Source organism: Streptopelia decaocto, assembly GCF_964273445.1.
Source record: "Streptopelia decaocto genome assembly, chromosome: 22".
NCBI classification, from domain to species: Eukaryota; Metazoa; Chordata; class Aves; order Columbiformes; family Columbidae; genus Streptopelia; species Streptopelia decaocto.
The window spans coordinates 4,299,072-4,314,164 of NC_138677.1; the positions used below are offsets into that span (position 1 = coordinate 4,299,072).

The 15,093-nt window shown below is 60.8% G+C and overlaps 2 protein-coding genes across 8 annotated transcripts in view; one reads left to right on the forward strand and one right to left on the reverse strand.

Annotated features, from left to right (window-relative positions):
• The window catches only part of SKAP1 (src kinase associated phosphoprotein 1), a 123,079-nt gene extending 114,859 nt beyond the window's left edge, over positions 1-8,220 (forward strand). For 3 of the 4 annotated variants that reach the window (XM_082070880.1, XM_082070882.1, XM_082070883.1), the window contains one exon: positions 7,799-8,220. In XM_082070880.1, coding sequence (XP_081927006.1) covers positions 7,799-7,900 — 102 coding nt within the window. In that variant the 3' untranslated portion in view covers positions 7,901-8,220. The remainder of the gene's footprint in view (positions 1-7,798) is intronic. The other variant, XM_082070881.1, reaches the window with a different exon arrangement.
• Positions 8,221-10,076: 1,856 nt separating this feature from the next.
• On the reverse strand, positions 10,077-14,991 carry SNX11 (sorting nexin 11). Of its 4 annotated transcripts, none has more exons than XM_082070655.1 (7): positions 14,920-14,991; positions 12,512-12,560; positions 12,273-12,359; positions 11,857-11,957; positions 11,538-11,636; positions 11,142-11,351; positions 10,077-11,057 (listed from the first exon to the last, which is right to left on the reverse strand). In XM_082070655.1, exons 2-7 carry the CDS (start codon positions 12,530-12,532, stop codon positions 10,916-10,918), a joined length of 660 nt encoding a protein of 219 aa, XP_081926781.1. In that variant the 5' UTR covers positions 12,533-12,560; positions 14,920-14,991; the 3' UTR covers positions 10,077-10,915. The 4 variants fall into 4 exon arrangements, with proteins under 4 accessions (XP_081926781.1, XP_081926783.1, XP_081926780.1 ...); XM_082070657.1 differs by lacking the exon at positions 14,920-14,991 and adding an exon at positions 14,212-14,669; XM_082070654.1 differs by lacking the exon at positions 14,920-14,991 and adding an exon at positions 13,761-14,202.
• Positions 14,992-15,093: the final 102 nt, after the last annotated feature.

The window sequence follows — 15,093 nt, forward strand, 5'->3', positions numbered from 1 at the left end:
ACTGAAATGTATAATAAATGCTGTTAAAGACTTTGGCTTTGACAGAGGTAATAATAAATTCACTGTTAAAGACAGTAGTTTAATTCCTTATACCCTCCAATACCGCGCAGAATAAACTATATTCATCACTGAGTAATTTTTTACCACATAAATCTTTAAAACTAACCGTTGTAGGCTGTTGAGGCTGAAATATTGTGAATTTATTAGATATGCCCATGTAGTATTGGATTCAGAGGTTTCCATTCGAATATATTACAGGGGAAATTTGTGTCTTTAAGTGTGACAATCCTGCCATTTTCCAAAGGCAGCTCCTCCAGAGTCAATTCTGCCTTGATTAGGCAGAGATTTAGTGAGGAGCCCCTCGCCAATGTGCCGGGGAGTTGGGGTGACATTGCCCGCGATGCCCCATTTCAAATGGGTGGCAAAAAAGAATGAACAAACAAACAAACAAAACCCAAGCTTTTTGTTTCTCGCGTTAACAAATGCCTGACGATTCCCCAGTTTATTTCGTAAATGGAAGTGGAAATTTCACTTGGGGTTGCGGTGACAGGAATTATTAAAGCGGAGCCTCGTCGTTAAACCCGTCCCTCCCCGGCCATAACTTTCCCTGACTGCCGTCGTTTTATGGATCTACATATTCCATCCATACATACGGGTGCGGGCGGTAGATGGATGCGAGTCGTTTTGGTTTGGGAGGTGGTTAATCGGCGATAGACGGAACAAGAGGAGACCTGAGCGGGGAAACTATTGCAAATCTATTGCAAAATGGATGAGGAAGGTTTGCAATCCAGCTTGGATTTGCCCAGAGGTGCGAGGCAGCGCCTCCGCCGCCCTCGTAACCGGCGATTTCGGTTTATCCGAGCCCGTGGAGCTGCGGTTCCGCGCAGACATCCTTGTTTCCTTTGCTAATGTCAAACACCAGCAGACTGCAGAAATCTTTGTTCGTTAGAGAGAGACGGAGATAATTATAAAACCATCTCTCGGTTCATGAGGCGCGGGTAACATTTAAACCAATTGATGTGGTAACATTTAAAGCAGTTATATTGCAAAATGTCACGTACGGTCTAGTTTCATTAGAGACGAGTTAATAGATGGGTGGAATTGAAACTCCCAGGCCTAGGCGTAAAGTTTCCCTTTGCCGTAACTCGGCCTCTCCGGCCACCGTGTCCATCCAAGGGCCGAATTCCCAAAGGTCTCAAACTTCAGCGCTTCATTCTCCCTGCAGTTAAAATCACGGACAAGACAGAAACCCCAGGGCTGGGAAAGGGGGTTCGGGGAGCAGAGCATAACGGTACCGCACACAATTAATATTCACATGCTCATTAGCGCTCTGCTCCACCTGCGGGTGCTCACAAGCCACCAACGTTCCGCACTCGCTTCTGCACCGTCTCGCCTTTTCTCCTTTTTTTTTCCCCTTTTCCAAGCTGCTCCATCTGTAAATGAACAAACATCTTGATTTTATAGCCTTTTGCTTTGTAGCACGGAGGGGAGGGGGGGGGAAGTAGTGAAATGCCTAAGTAAGACTTTAATTCCAAATTCATTTACTCTATAGCGATGAAGTTGTCACAAACCATAATGCAGTATTTAATTAAAATAACAGAAGTGTATCTAGATATGTCCTGGGGTAGCTATCACCAAATTATAGCCTGCGCTACCCGGGTTGTATTTATGAAACGGCGGCGGCTGAGGTGCAGCTGAGCGGATGCGAAGGAGGAAACGTTTCAGGCATCGTTGTGGCGACGGCTGCGGCTCCGCCGCCCCTGCTGCCCTTCCCTGCGCCGCTTCCCGCGCCTCGGCGACCCTTGGAGCCATTTCGGCTGCATGGTGGGGTCTGGGGGGCCCGGCTGTGGCTCCTGCTCCCGAGCTGGGGTGTCTGGGGGCTGGGACAGGGGCTGGGGCAGAGGGGACACCCACCCGTCCCAGCCCCGCAGCAGTGGGTTCACCCACCCCGGGGGTCCCTTGCCCCCTCCCCACGGCCCTCGCAGCGATCTCAGGGGGAAGATGGGTGGTTTAGGGTCATCAATTCATCAGGAGCATAAATCCTGCTGGAGGAACGAAGCCGTGACTGTGGGGCTGGCGGGTGTTGGGCTTTGGGGAGCGGGTGTGAAGAAAACGGGTGTTTGTGCGAGTTCCCAGTGAATTCACGGAGCCGTCGCCTTCGCCACGTCCCCTCGGTTGTCCCCTCTGCCACCCCCGCGCCAGCCCAGCCAAAGAGTTATGAACGAAGGGGACATAAATAATTGCGGTGACCTTTGCAGGGAAGCGGCCCCGGGGGTTACTGCGTGAGGATATTTTGATGATACCCATGGTGTAATCAGCCCTGGCTGCTCCCATCACAATCTCCGGCCCCGCTCGCAGCTCAGGGACCAGGGACGGACGGTTCGATGGTTCCTCGCACACGCGTGTGCGCACACACACACACGTGTCCGCAATTATCTCCAGCCCTCTTCACAGGTCACAGGCAGAGTTTAACTCAGATGGCTGCTCATTTTCATCAGGCGTGAGCGTTCAGGACTTTAAAGGCGAAAATAATTGGCTGCAGAACAAATTTAGGAAATGGAGTGTGCGATAAAGCAAATAAAAATCTCTCCCTTCTTTTTTTCCCCCTTCCCGGTGGCAGGAGGGGGAGAGGGCAGGGAGAGGTGGGAAGAGAACAGGCCTCTTCTTATTTTACCTCCCTTGCAACTTTGCCATTAAAGTTGCACCTACAGCTAGGAAGTTTGTCCGTGAAAAATGGTCATTTTGTTTCCCCTGCTCAAAGCACGTTATTAAAATGCTAATTTAAAAGAAAAAGGAGTTAAATATCTAGCAATGGTGCAGTCTAATTGCAGCCATAATGAGCTCTCTAAATGTGAGTGCCCCTGACACACAGAGAGCATAAACAGCCAGCAAACACATCATTAGTGCTCGCGTTCATTTATTCTGCCGACCTGACGATGACCCCGCGGAGGGTCGGGAAGGAGCAGGTGGATCCGGCTGCGCGGCCCCCGGGGATGCGGGAGCGGAGCCGGCACGGCTGCCATGGCAACGCGGGGATGCTGCCCCGGCCCCCGGCCCGGCCCGCGGCCCCACCGCAACCCGCACCGCACCCCCGGGCTCACAGCCCCCGCAACCGCACCCCCCGCATCCTGCACCCCCTGTAAACACACCCCTAGGGATCATACCCCCCGCAACCGCACCCCCCGCATCCTGCACCCCACTGTAAACACAGCCCTAGGGCTCACACCCCCCACAACTACATCCCCTGCATCCCGCACCCCCTGTAAACACACCCCAGGACTCACACCCCCCTCAACCGCACCCCCCGCATCCTGCACCCCACTGTAAACACACCCCTAGGGCTCATACCCCCCACAACCGCACCCCCCGCATCCCATACCCCGCTGTAAACACATCCCCAGGGCTCACACCCCCCATAACTGCACCCCCCACATCCTGCACCCCCTGGCAACCAGCCCCCCCTTCAACCGCACCCCCTGCATCCTGCACGCCCCCTGGACCCCGAGCAACCCCCGGCCCCCCCCACTCGAATCACTAGAATCACAGAATGGTTTTGCTTGGAGGGACCTTCCCAGCTCCCCCAGTGCCCCCACTGCCATGAGCAGGGACATCTTCACCAGCTCAGGGTGCTCAGACCCCGTCCAGCCTGGCCTGGGATGTCTCCAGGGATGGTTCAGCCACCACCTCTCTGGGAACCTGGGCCAGGCTCTCACCACCCTCAGGGCCAACAATTTCCTTATATCCGGCCTGAATATCCTCTCCTTTAGTTTAAAACCATCACTGCTTGTCCTGTCGCACCAAGCCCTGCTCAAAACTCTGTCCCTGTCCTTTTTATCAGCCCCTTTAAAAGCCACAAGGAGGGATCAGTCTTGGTGCGATAGGGAAACTGAGGCAGAGAAGGGTGATGCACCTGAGCATCTTGGCCGTAGGTCACGGTTGTGCCAGGGCGGGGGGACCCAGGAGTGCTGGGCCCATCCAGCCCCCCTGGGGTGTCCCCTCCCTGAGCATCTGCACCCGCTTTGCACATGGAGCTCAGAGCAGGATGGAGCCTCCGGAGAGAGGAATAACGGCAGCCGCACATGAAAGCGAGCGGCCGAGGAAGGAGATTAATAAAAGCGATTCTTTGGAAATGATTTTTGCTCCATTCCAGCCTGTTTGCTTCTAAACAGCCTCGCTAATCGCCTCCCAGCAACAGCACAATAACTTCCCTCTTATTTTCCCCCCTCCTCTTTCCCTTTCTCCTCTCTCCTGCCTGTCCGAGGGGCACAGGAACACCATCCCTGGGAAATATTTTAAAATAAAAAATATCCCAGCCGACACCCCCGTCCCTCACCCTCCCTTCCCTGCACCCCCCTTCTCCCGTGCACTCTCGATGAACCTGTGATATTGTAGCAATGGCCCTTGAAGTGCAGTGGGGAGGTGATTTAGGAGAATATTAAAGGCAATGTGGAGATTCGAAGGCGCCTCTCTCAGGGAGATCTGGAGAAATACGCAGCACAGATGGGCTGAGCAGATTAAACATTTCCGTCACATTGTTTTCAAATTGTGTTTGCGGTGCCTGAGGGTTGGTACTGCGGTCAGAGCCGCGCGGAGCCGGGAGCCGCGCGCTTGCTGGAATAAATATTAATACGGCAGTTTAGCACGGGCTCCCGATCCCATCAGCGCCGCGGATCCGGCGCTGCCGCCGCTATTGTCCCCCAGCACAGCCCCAGCTGCACGGGGACCCGGCAGCGCTGTCTGTCTGCCCCGGCTTGTGTCCCCTCCGCTGTCCCCCTGCTGCCGTGTCCCCCCCGGGGCGCCCGAAGGGACGGTGTCCCTCCCGCCCCAGCCGTGGTGATACCCCAAGCTGGGTCACGGCACCGCGGTGTGCTCGGGGTTGGCTTGTCCTCCTCGCCATGGTCTGCGGTGCCACCTCTCTCGGTGGGTTGGTGGGTGGTTGTTTTCAGTGGGAAATGGCCAACGGGCTAAATGCTGAATTGGCTCAGGCCGTTGTCTGAGGACTCGTCTCAGGAGGAGCCGCAGCGGTGTCCTCACCACACCTGCCCACGTGCTGCCCAGGGCCTGGGGGACATTTCTGCAGGGCCTTCCCAGCTGGACCGTCACCTTCCTCTCCCCCAGCCCCCGGTACCGCTCACTCTGAGCCCCTTGTCTCCAGTGGCTTCTTCCTCCCGGGCTGGGACACGGACACCCCATAGGATGGGACCCAGGGACCCCCATGGGGTGGGACACCCGGACCCGACACTGAAGGCGATGCTGGAGCAGGTGCTGCAGACGGGACAAGGGGAGGGAGCGATGCCCCAGCTGCTTGTCCTCAGCTCCTTGAGAATTGAATCATTAGAAGCAAGTGGGAGTCGTTTATTTTTGTAGGGATTTACCCTACAAAAGAGCAGCATGGGGGGGCCACAGGCTGAAGCAAAGGGCGAGCATCACCCGAATTCCTCCTCTGTGTGCTCTGTGGGTGATGATCCAAGGAAACAGCGTTCCCAGCTGCATCCCGCAGCTACCGCCGGCTCCGAATCCCCCAAGGACAGGTAGCCTCTCCATTTCTGAGCTTGCTGCGGCTCTGAGCTGGTTTTTGAGGTAAATAGATGTATGGCTGACCCGGTATAAAATTCCCCGGTGTCAGCCGACCCCTCGCACGCCCGCGATACCTCATCTATGAATTAGATCCCTCCATTTTCCTAACAATAATGTATGACACACAAGCACTAATAATGGGGCCGAGCAATCATAAACCGATAAGTCCCTGACTGATTGGCTTTTCCTTCGGCATCCATCAAAGCGTCATTGATCTTCTGTGCGAAGGGGGGTGATTAATGGCCTTCCCCGAGCCCGACGGGCTTGTTTACGAGGGCTGGCGGAGGAGCGCGGTGGCAACGAGGGATGGGGAGTAAATATCATCCCCGGGGCGAGGGGTGGGAGGGGTGTCGGATGGGACACTCTGATCTCATGGAGGTGGGGAAGATGCGGCTGCATGTTGAGGGTCCCACGAGGCGGGGATGCTGGAGCAGCCGTGGTGCAGAGCAGGGACAGGAGCGGGGTTGTGGTTGTCATCTTGTTTCTTTTCCCCCTTTCTCCTTCTCACTAGAGACAAGCAGCATAAAGCCTTTTATGGCTCCGTGCACCAACCCGCCGTAAAAGCCCCGATTGTGGGCGATTATGGGAACGAGCGTCTGCTCCGGCTTCGCTTGGCACCGGCATCTCGGGAGTGGAATGTGGAGAGGCTTTGAGGGGTTTGCTTCCTTCTGGGAGGAAATCTCAGCATTTTGGGGGGGTAATGAGGCCATCTTGGCCGTGTAGAGGATGGGTGGATGGGGGGGTGGCTACTTGGGGGTGGAACAAGCCCCACATCCAGCTCCCCGTGACCTGCCAGCCTGGAAAGGGCGCTGGGTGCCAGTTTCCCAGCCTCCACTCTGCCAGGGTGCCCAGGGGCTCCCAGTGCGGCACCAGCACCCCTGGGTGCTGCCTCCATGGGCTCCCGCTGGAGGTTGAGCAGGTGGAGGGAGCAGAACATCCCGCTCCCCTCTCCTGATGCTGCCCGGGGCCCCCCGACCTCGCTGGAACAATTATCTTCCCAATTAGCGGGTTTCCAGTCCCTTCTGTAAAGTCTCAGCTAAATTACTTCCCCCCCCCTCCCTCAACAATCCAGTCCAGGCAGGTACTGAGCACAGAGGCCCCATTAGTGTGTAATTAGGTAGATTCCAGCAGAACCGTCCTCCTCCTCCTCCTCGTCCCCCTCCAAACGCCGGTACCACGCGTCAGCCCGTTAGCGAGATGGAAATTAGCACCTCCAGACGGGAGCAGAGTTCACCCTGCACTGGGCTCTGCCTCGCTGTGCCAGTGCTCTCCTCGTTTTAATAGTTTAATAAAAATTAGCATAATTAACGAACATCTGTATGATCCAGAGTGGTGCAATTTGGCACTTGGAAACGAGGACTTAAACATTATTGCCGGGAGTTTAATGTTGTTTTAATTCTTTTTGGCACCGCGCGGTGAAATAAACGCTCGGTGCCGCGAGTTCTCGGCTGGCTCTCATTTGCATTCGCCTCCCTTTGATTGTGAGCAATCGTGGGCTACCCGGCAATTCATCAAAGCAGAAATTATTTTAAAATACCTCATAGTGTGGGGCTGCAGCCGAGCGGGGGGAGCGGGGTCCCCATAGTGCCCGGGGTGCAGCTCGGCCCCTCTCCCCGCGGGTCTCCAGCTTACAGCAAATCAACCCCAATTCTTTCCTTCTGGTTTTGCAGCCGGATATTTCCTCCTTGTCCCTGGGGACTCTTGCAAGCAAAGCCCTTTCCCCACCGGGATGAGCTGGGGACACGCTGAACCCCCCAGCCAGGCTGAACCTCCCACCTTTAACTCCTCCTTTAAAAAGAAAATGATCTAATTTGATGGCCAACTTCTTGTGTTAACTCCTCTTGCACGCACGGAGCGGTGGAGGTTTTCTCTCTTATTATTTGCCTCTGATATCTGTGGTCAAGGAGAAATCAGAGATAAATTGGGGGGGGGTAACTTGGCATGATGCACCTGGATGGGGCTTGGGCCATCCCAGGTTTGTCTGTCACTAAAGTTCCCCAAAACATCAAGGTGTGAACTAAATGTGGAGTTTCCAAGCAAGCCCCAAACCCTGTCCCAGGGAGTAAGGGAGGACAGGAAGGTTTGCGAGGGGGCAGGTGGGACGGGGTGGTTTTCTGGTGGGACGGTGGGGGCTGCTCTCTGCAGATCCGGGTGCCAAAGGGACCTGAGCCGCGTCCCCTGTCCCAGCGCTGACGCCGTGTCCCCCGCTGTGTGTCCCCAGGAGTACAACGTGTACGGCTGGTGGGTCGGGGAGCTCGACAGCACCGTGGGGATCGTCCCCAGGGATTACCTGGCACCTGCCTACGAGCTGGAGGAGCGATGAGCCCCGCGGCCCCGGTGAGAGCTGGCACCCGCCGGGGAGGGCGCGGGAGGTGGGCGCTGGGGCGGCTGCGGTCCTGGGGTGCCCCAGCATCGCCGGGGGGCCCAGCCTTGAGCACCAGCTTTGGCTCCATCTCCTGGCCTCTGTTTTACACGGGAGCAGGTGAACCTGGGTGCTCCTCTGTTCCTGGCCATGCTGAGACACCAGCGACACCGGCCCCCGCACCGGCCCCCCAGCTACGGGCACCCAGCGCAGGAAGAGCCCCGCGTCCCATCGCCCGGCCATGCCCAGGGGGGTGGCAGCCCCCAATAAAACCATTTTCCTCTCTGTGTTTGGCTGCTCCAGACTTCATTGCCGGTCTGGAGCTGGGTGCTGCCCCCCACTGCAGCCCCCCAGATCTGAGCACCCCCAGAGCCCCGCCCGGGTCCAGCCACAGCCCAGCCTATGGCTGAGGATTAAATCAGCGCATCCTCCTCCCGCACTTGGCTGAGGAGCCACTAGATGGTGGTAAGAACCTGCTGGCTGCAGCCGGCCCGGGGGGGCCCAACCCCCTGGGTGCCCCCGAGCAGCCCCTGGCCCCCCCAGTCCCGGCCGGTGCCAAACCGGGAGCATCGCCCGCAGGGTGAGCCCCAGCGGTGGTGAATGGCTGCTCTCTCGCACAGCTGGACAGATGTTTGGCAGCTGAGCACGACTGGGGAGGCCCCCCAAGGGCCCCAGAGGCTTGGGGGGGCTGTGGGGAAGCAGCCGAACCTGTCCCGGTGCCCACCGCCTTGATGCCCCCTCTGCCCGGCATGGCTTTGGGGTGCAAGGGTAGTTTGGGGTGCCCAGAGCTCGGCTTGGCCTGGCACAAGCCTGGCTCAAATCCCCCTGGTGACGGGGGGGCTGGGATCTGTGCACCCACGGAGAGAATCGCCCCCCCTTCCTGCCCCCCTGTCTCCATTTCCCCATCCACGAGTATCTCACAAGCACCAGCTCATTTGGGGGCAGCTGTGGGGCCCGTGTCTGTCCCCCCAGCACCGTTCCCGGGAGCTCTGGCCCAGCCGGGGCTGGTTTTGCCCCCCGGGGATGGGATGCGCTGTCGGGGATCCCGGCCCCCCCCCAGCCAGGCGTTTTTTCTGGCAGGTGGTGTGAGGAGGGAGATGTGCCCACTGTGTCCCTGGCCCCACGCAGGTGACGGGGTTGTGGCTCCATGCCCAGAGCTGAGTCACCGTGACCCCCCCACATGCCGCTCGCCTGCAGCCTGAGCCAGCCCCGTGTGACAGGGGGGACAGTCACCCCCAGGGCCATTTTCTGCAGCAAAGCCCAGTGCGGTGCCCCCCAGGTGGGGGTCTGTCTGCAGCCCTGGGGGACACGGATGCTCTGCTCCCTGAGCGGGGCTGTGTCCCCCCCCATGGCCAGATCTGCCTCTGAGTCACTGTTTTCCGACAGCTTTGCAAAGCTGATCAACGCCACTAAAGACAATCTCTGCCAGGCTCTGAGCCGCCACCAGTGGGGCCGAGGGGGAGGTCGGGCACCGCAGGTGGGAGGGGGGCACAGCCGAACCCCCCTCCGAGAGCAGCTCCTGGCACGGCACCGAGCGCAGGCCACGGCGGCGCCGGGCTGAGCTGGTGGGGAGAACCGCGCCGGGGGCCTGGGGGAGGATACAGCGCGGCCGTGGGCGAGGACACGCGTGGGCGCAGCAGCGGGTCCTGGGCACAGCTGGGCTCACAGCTGCACCGTTTGGAGCCGCACACTCATGAATACGTATGAATATGCATGAGGGGGGGCAGCCAATGGCAGCGGCGCTCCGGCGCGCCGGCAGCTGCCAGCCTTTGCCATGAACTTCTCTTGACATTTCGGATGCGCCTCGATGGGTTTCCAGCCCTCCCGCCCCCTCCCCGATGGGTCCTGACCCCTGCACGGGTCCTGGACCCCCCTCAGCCAGACCCAGCACCGCAAAACTCACTTCAGGGCCAAGGTGGGACCCCCTGCCCTGCCTGTCCCTGCCACCCCCGTGCTGGGTCCCCCTGGGGACCTCTGTGCTGGTTCCAGCAGCTCCAGCCCCACAGCCAGAGGCGCAACAACCCTTTTTTCCCCCCAAAAGCCATTTTTCTGCAATTAGCTGGGCCGCCACTCAGCTCCCTCCGCCCCCGCAGCGAGGACGCGCGTTGCCAGCGACCAGTCGAGTCTCTTCTTCTACTTCATTTTTATTTCGAGTCAGAGCACGTCGGCTTTGCCGTCACCAGTGCCGAGGGGGGAGGAAAAGGTGCGGGAGAGCGCAAGGAGCGGCACCGGGAGCAACCGGCACTGCCAGACACCGACCCCACGGCAGCGCCGCGCTCCTGCTCTCGGAGCAAACGAGACCCCCCCGGCCCCCCGTGCAGGGCAATGGGTGCACTGGGAAGCAACCCATCACCTCAAAAGGGCTGGGGAGAAAAACTGTCCCCCCTCTCCTGTGCTCCCCAGGGAAGCTCGTTCCCATCCGTCCCAGCTGCGGGATGAGTTGTGCCAGGAGGCCCCAGCTGTGGGATCTGCCCCCCATGTGTGGGCTCCACGCAGCTGAGACCCCCCCGCCAGGAGCTGTACAATGCACCTGGTGCTAGGGAAATGCAGCCTCCCCTGCCTGCAGCAGCAAGGGGGACACTAAAGGGACATGCTGAGCAGCGGCCAGCCCCTGCTCCACCGTGCTGGAGGTGCCACCATCCCGCCCGGGCTGGGGACACAGCGCTGCGCCGGCACTGGTGCTCAGTCCAGCCCCGCTGCTGCTGCTGCAGAGCAAAGGCCATGGGAACAACAAACACGGGTTTCACTAACCACTAGATCCCTTCTCCAAAGAGGAGAGTGACACGAGCACACTGCCTGGGACATGGGGACAGGCGAGAGTCAGCAGGGAGAGAGCATGTGAGCCCCAGACACCGCAGAGCCAGGGACGCGGCTGTGCTCCCAGCGCAGCCCCAGTCCCACTGGCCTGGACAGCAGTGGTCCCTCTTCCAGCGAGGCCTGCGGGTGCTCGGGAGGGCAGGCGATGTCCCCAGAGCGTCACTGCGGCTCCCGCTGCCCGCCCGGGGGCTCCGCGGGCTCCTCCGGACTGTCCGAGTGCGCGTCATCCATCCCGAAGTCGCTCCAGTGCGGGAAGGGCTGGAGGCAGCTCAGCCCCTGCGGGTTCCCCGGGCCGGCGCAGCTGAAACGAGAGGACGGGTCAGAGCGGAGATGGGACCCGGGGACAGTGCGGGACCCCAGCCCCGTCCCTCCCCGCTGGCGTTACCCGGGGCGCGGGTGCCCCGGCAGCAGCGCGGGGCGGCTCTGCTCCTCCTGCGCCCAGCCGCAGTTGGACATGGCGTAGTGCAGGATGGCGTCGGTCACCGTCCGCGAGCCCTGGCCCTGCACGCACGCCTCGATCTCGGGCACCGAGAGCTGGCTCTGCAGGAAAAGGTGCAGGCGGCTGTCGGAGAGAAGGACGACGTTCTGCACCACCCTGTGCAGGGAGAGAGGAGGAGGAGTGAGGCCGGAGCACGCTGAGCTCTGCCCTGCTGGCGGCTCGTGTGCCCCGCGCCGCCACGGACAGCCCCATTGCCACCTCACAGCCACCATCTCAGCACAACGCGAGCAGCGTGTCCTCTCCCCCCACCCAGCGCTCAGCACCCACAGGAGCTTCACTCACTTCTCCAGGAACTGCTGCAGCCCCTGTCTCCGCTTCTCGACGAACTCATCCGTGCTGCCCACAAAGAAGGTGGATTTCCCGGGCAGCTCCGGGACGGGCCTGCAGGCACAGGGCAGAGGGGGTGGCTCAGGGGCAGCGCCAAAGCTTGGGGACACCGCGGCAGCAGCAACCAGGACCCCACTTCGCACAGACCTGGGTCCCAGGAGCTCAGAGACCCCGTGTCGGTGTCTGGGGTTTCTGTCCACGGCTGTTCCCAGTTCATGTGGGTCTCACAGGGAATGGGAAGCAGCGTCTGGCAGGGAGCACGGGGCACACTTACACCAAGCCAGCGTTCTTCTGGAGCTGCCGCCTCAGCCACACGAACTCACGGTACCGGCGCCGCACGCATGAAGTCTTGGCAGTAAAGGCCTTGCTGTTGGTCTGCAAAATAACCCACCATGGAAATAATCCAGGGGATTGAGGGGCAGCGAGGGAGAGGAGGGCAGGATCCCGCCTGAGCTGTGATGAAGGGATCCCCGTAACCTGCTGGGCTTTGGGGAGCTGAAAGTGCACAGAAAACTTCTCCAGGGGAGAAGCTGGGTCTCAGATCTTCACAGAGACAGCGCAGAGGGGGGGATGGGGCTGCTGGGGGCTGTCACGGCTCCTTCCACCCCTGCTCAGCACGGCCGGACAGGGCTGGACCACTGCTCCCGTACGGCGACCGCGCCCCGCGGCTCATCCCGCTCCCCAACTCACGTGCAGGAAGATCTTATAGTCCACATAGGAGTTCCAGGAGCCCTCGTTCTGCACGCGGGGGTCCTGGACACGCACCGTGGTCAGCTCCTGTGGCACAAGCAGCGCCTGAGCGCCCATCCCCACCTGCCCCGTGGACCCTGCCCGGCGCTCAGCACCCCCAACCTCGCCACAGCGCTCAGAGACCCACAGCCCAGCCAGGATCGGACAAACGGACAGACCCCCATCAGAAAGGTTCTTACTTCCTCTTGGTTCTCCAACATCCTAGAGCCAGAGCCCAGCGGGAAACATCTGTACAGAGAAAAGAGGATTTAGTAAGACTTTGCTGCACCATTACGTGCTCCTGCAGTAATTCCCGTTGTGCAACCACGCCATGGACACGGTGCCAGGGCTTGGGGGGAAGGGGACAGCGAGATAAACCCCCCTACACCAATAAAACACATAGTCCAGGCAGGGAAACCCCTCAGAGTCCCCGGGACACAGACACAGACCATGAACACTCATCAGGGGGAGCTGGAAGACCAAGTGTGTCCCATCTCTGGGTTCCACCTCCTCTGTGGGATTATTTGCAGAGGTTTTGAAGCCTCTGGGATGAACCAAGAGCACAGGACGTCCCGTCCCAGCTCCCGAGGGACTCGGCTCCCCATGGCAGAGCCAAGCGACGCTTCACCTGGCCCCGCTCCTGGAGTTTTGCCTTTTAGGCCACGAGAGCTGCCAAGTGCCAGGCAGCGCTGGAAACCCGGCCTGTGTTTATAAGCTCAGATGTGAAGCGAAGCGCTGCTGGAGACAGAGCTAATTTTAGCTGGGACAAGGGGAGGGGTTGAGCCATAAACGGCGCTTTAAAAATCCGGCTCCACCGGTTTGAGGGTATTTTCTGCCAAACTTCAGCCACCCAATTCCACCTGGAGAGCATGGAAAGCGTTAAAAGAAGCGGAGAGGAGTTTCGGGATAGACAGCGAGAGATCCAGGCCTTGCTCGCAGACGTCTCCCAGCACCGCAGCTCCCGCTGGGTCAGGCCGCTGCTGCTTCCAATTGGAGCTTCAAGGGGGAGGGCGAGGGGAACATCCCAAATAAACCCTCCACGCTTTCGCACACGTGATTCCTCCCCTGGGGAGGGAGGGGAGAGAAGGAACAGGACGTGACACGGGTCGCTTTGCTCAGCCCCGATCCTCCCCCGCGCTGGGGGCTCCCAGCCACAGCCCGTTCAGCGCCAGAACTTCACCATCGTGTTCCTCGCCCCCCCGGGGACGCTGTTGCCGTCCCCTCTGTTGCTTTTACAGCTCCTGGCTCTGCACAACAGCTCTGCCGAGATTAAAAATGCAGGAGGGAGAAGAGGGAGACTGAGAAACTGCCTAATGGAACAGCAGAGGGTTGCCAGGAACAGGAATTTAATTTCCCAGGGTGCTCGAAGAGCAGAGACGGCTCTGGACAGGCAGGGAGGAGGAGAACGGGCTGCGGGGAAACCGAGACCAGAGCCCGAGCATCTTTCACCTGCGCTTCCATCCAGAGCCGTACCGAGAAATGCATAATCTCATTTCCGCTTTATTTGGCGTTAATTGATCTCATCTTGACAAATCAACTTAAACCCAACGGCGAAGGCAGCTCTGAATTAGCTTTAAGCAGTTACGCCAAATCCTCTTGCAGGGCTTTTGCTTAGAGCTTCGGTTTAAGAGGCCCTGGGATACGCGGTTCGGTTTCATCTCCCTCCCCTTTGCATCGCGGTGTTCCCAGGGCTGTCGCTGCGTCCCGGCTGGAAGGACGCGGTGGCAGCGGCACCGGGACGCCCCGTGTCCGCGCTCCCGGAGCCGGACGCCGCTCACCCGCCCGGGACACGCGGGTTTGGGCGCCGGAGGAGCCGCAGACGCGCTCCCACCGGGGACCGGGCGGATTCGCCTCCCCGTGCCCGGTGCTCGCTCCGCTGATGGGACAGCGATGGTTTTACCTCGTCTGCTGCCTTTGACCCTCTTTGCCGACTCGGACGCGTCCTTAGCAGCGTCTCAACCCCCCGGCACGGCAGGACCTGCGCTGAACGCCGAACGTTCCTCCCCCGGCACACACCGTGATAGTTAAACCAGCCCCAGGCGGAGCTTTGGCGCCCGGCACCGCTGCAGGTGGCCCCGGGCCGCGCTCGGGAATCGGGCTTGAGGAACAACGGGAGCGAGCCCCGTTAGTTCCTGCTCCTGCTCGCCAGGCCCGGGCTGAGCTGCCCCCCGGCACCGGGCGGGCTCGGAGGGTGTTTCCCCCCCAGCCCCAGGGACACCCAGATCGGGGCCACCCCGGGGGCCACCCGCCCCGTGAACGCCACCGCGATCATGTCACCGCGCTCCGGAGCACCGGGGCTGGGCCCGGGCCAGGCCCCGCGGCAGCCGCCACCGCCCCGGGGCCGGGGCCGCTCCCAGGCAGCCGCTCCGGTCCCCGCGGGGTCGGCCCGGCCCAGCCCCGCCGGGAGCGGCCCCGCCGCGGCGGGAAGGCCCAACCCGGCCCCGCCGCCCCGGCCCCGCCCCGCCCCGAGCAGGCTCCGGATCTCCCGCCAGGGCCCAGCACTGCCTCCCCGGGGATCCCCCGCCCGCCTCCCCGGGGATCCCCCGCCCGCCTCCGCGGGGGCTCCGCACCGAGAGACCCCGAACAGCCCCGCCCAGGGCCCCCTCACCTCCTCCCGTAGGCCGCGGCCCCTTTAAGCAGCGCGGCGGCGCGGAGGCCTCACGGAGGAGGCGGTGCTTCCTCTTCCGGCGCGGGGCACGCTGGGAGTTGTAGTCGCCCCGGGCAGCGGCCGCGGCCTGAGCGCTTCAGCTCCGCGCGGCCTCCCCGGGGGTCCGAGCGGACC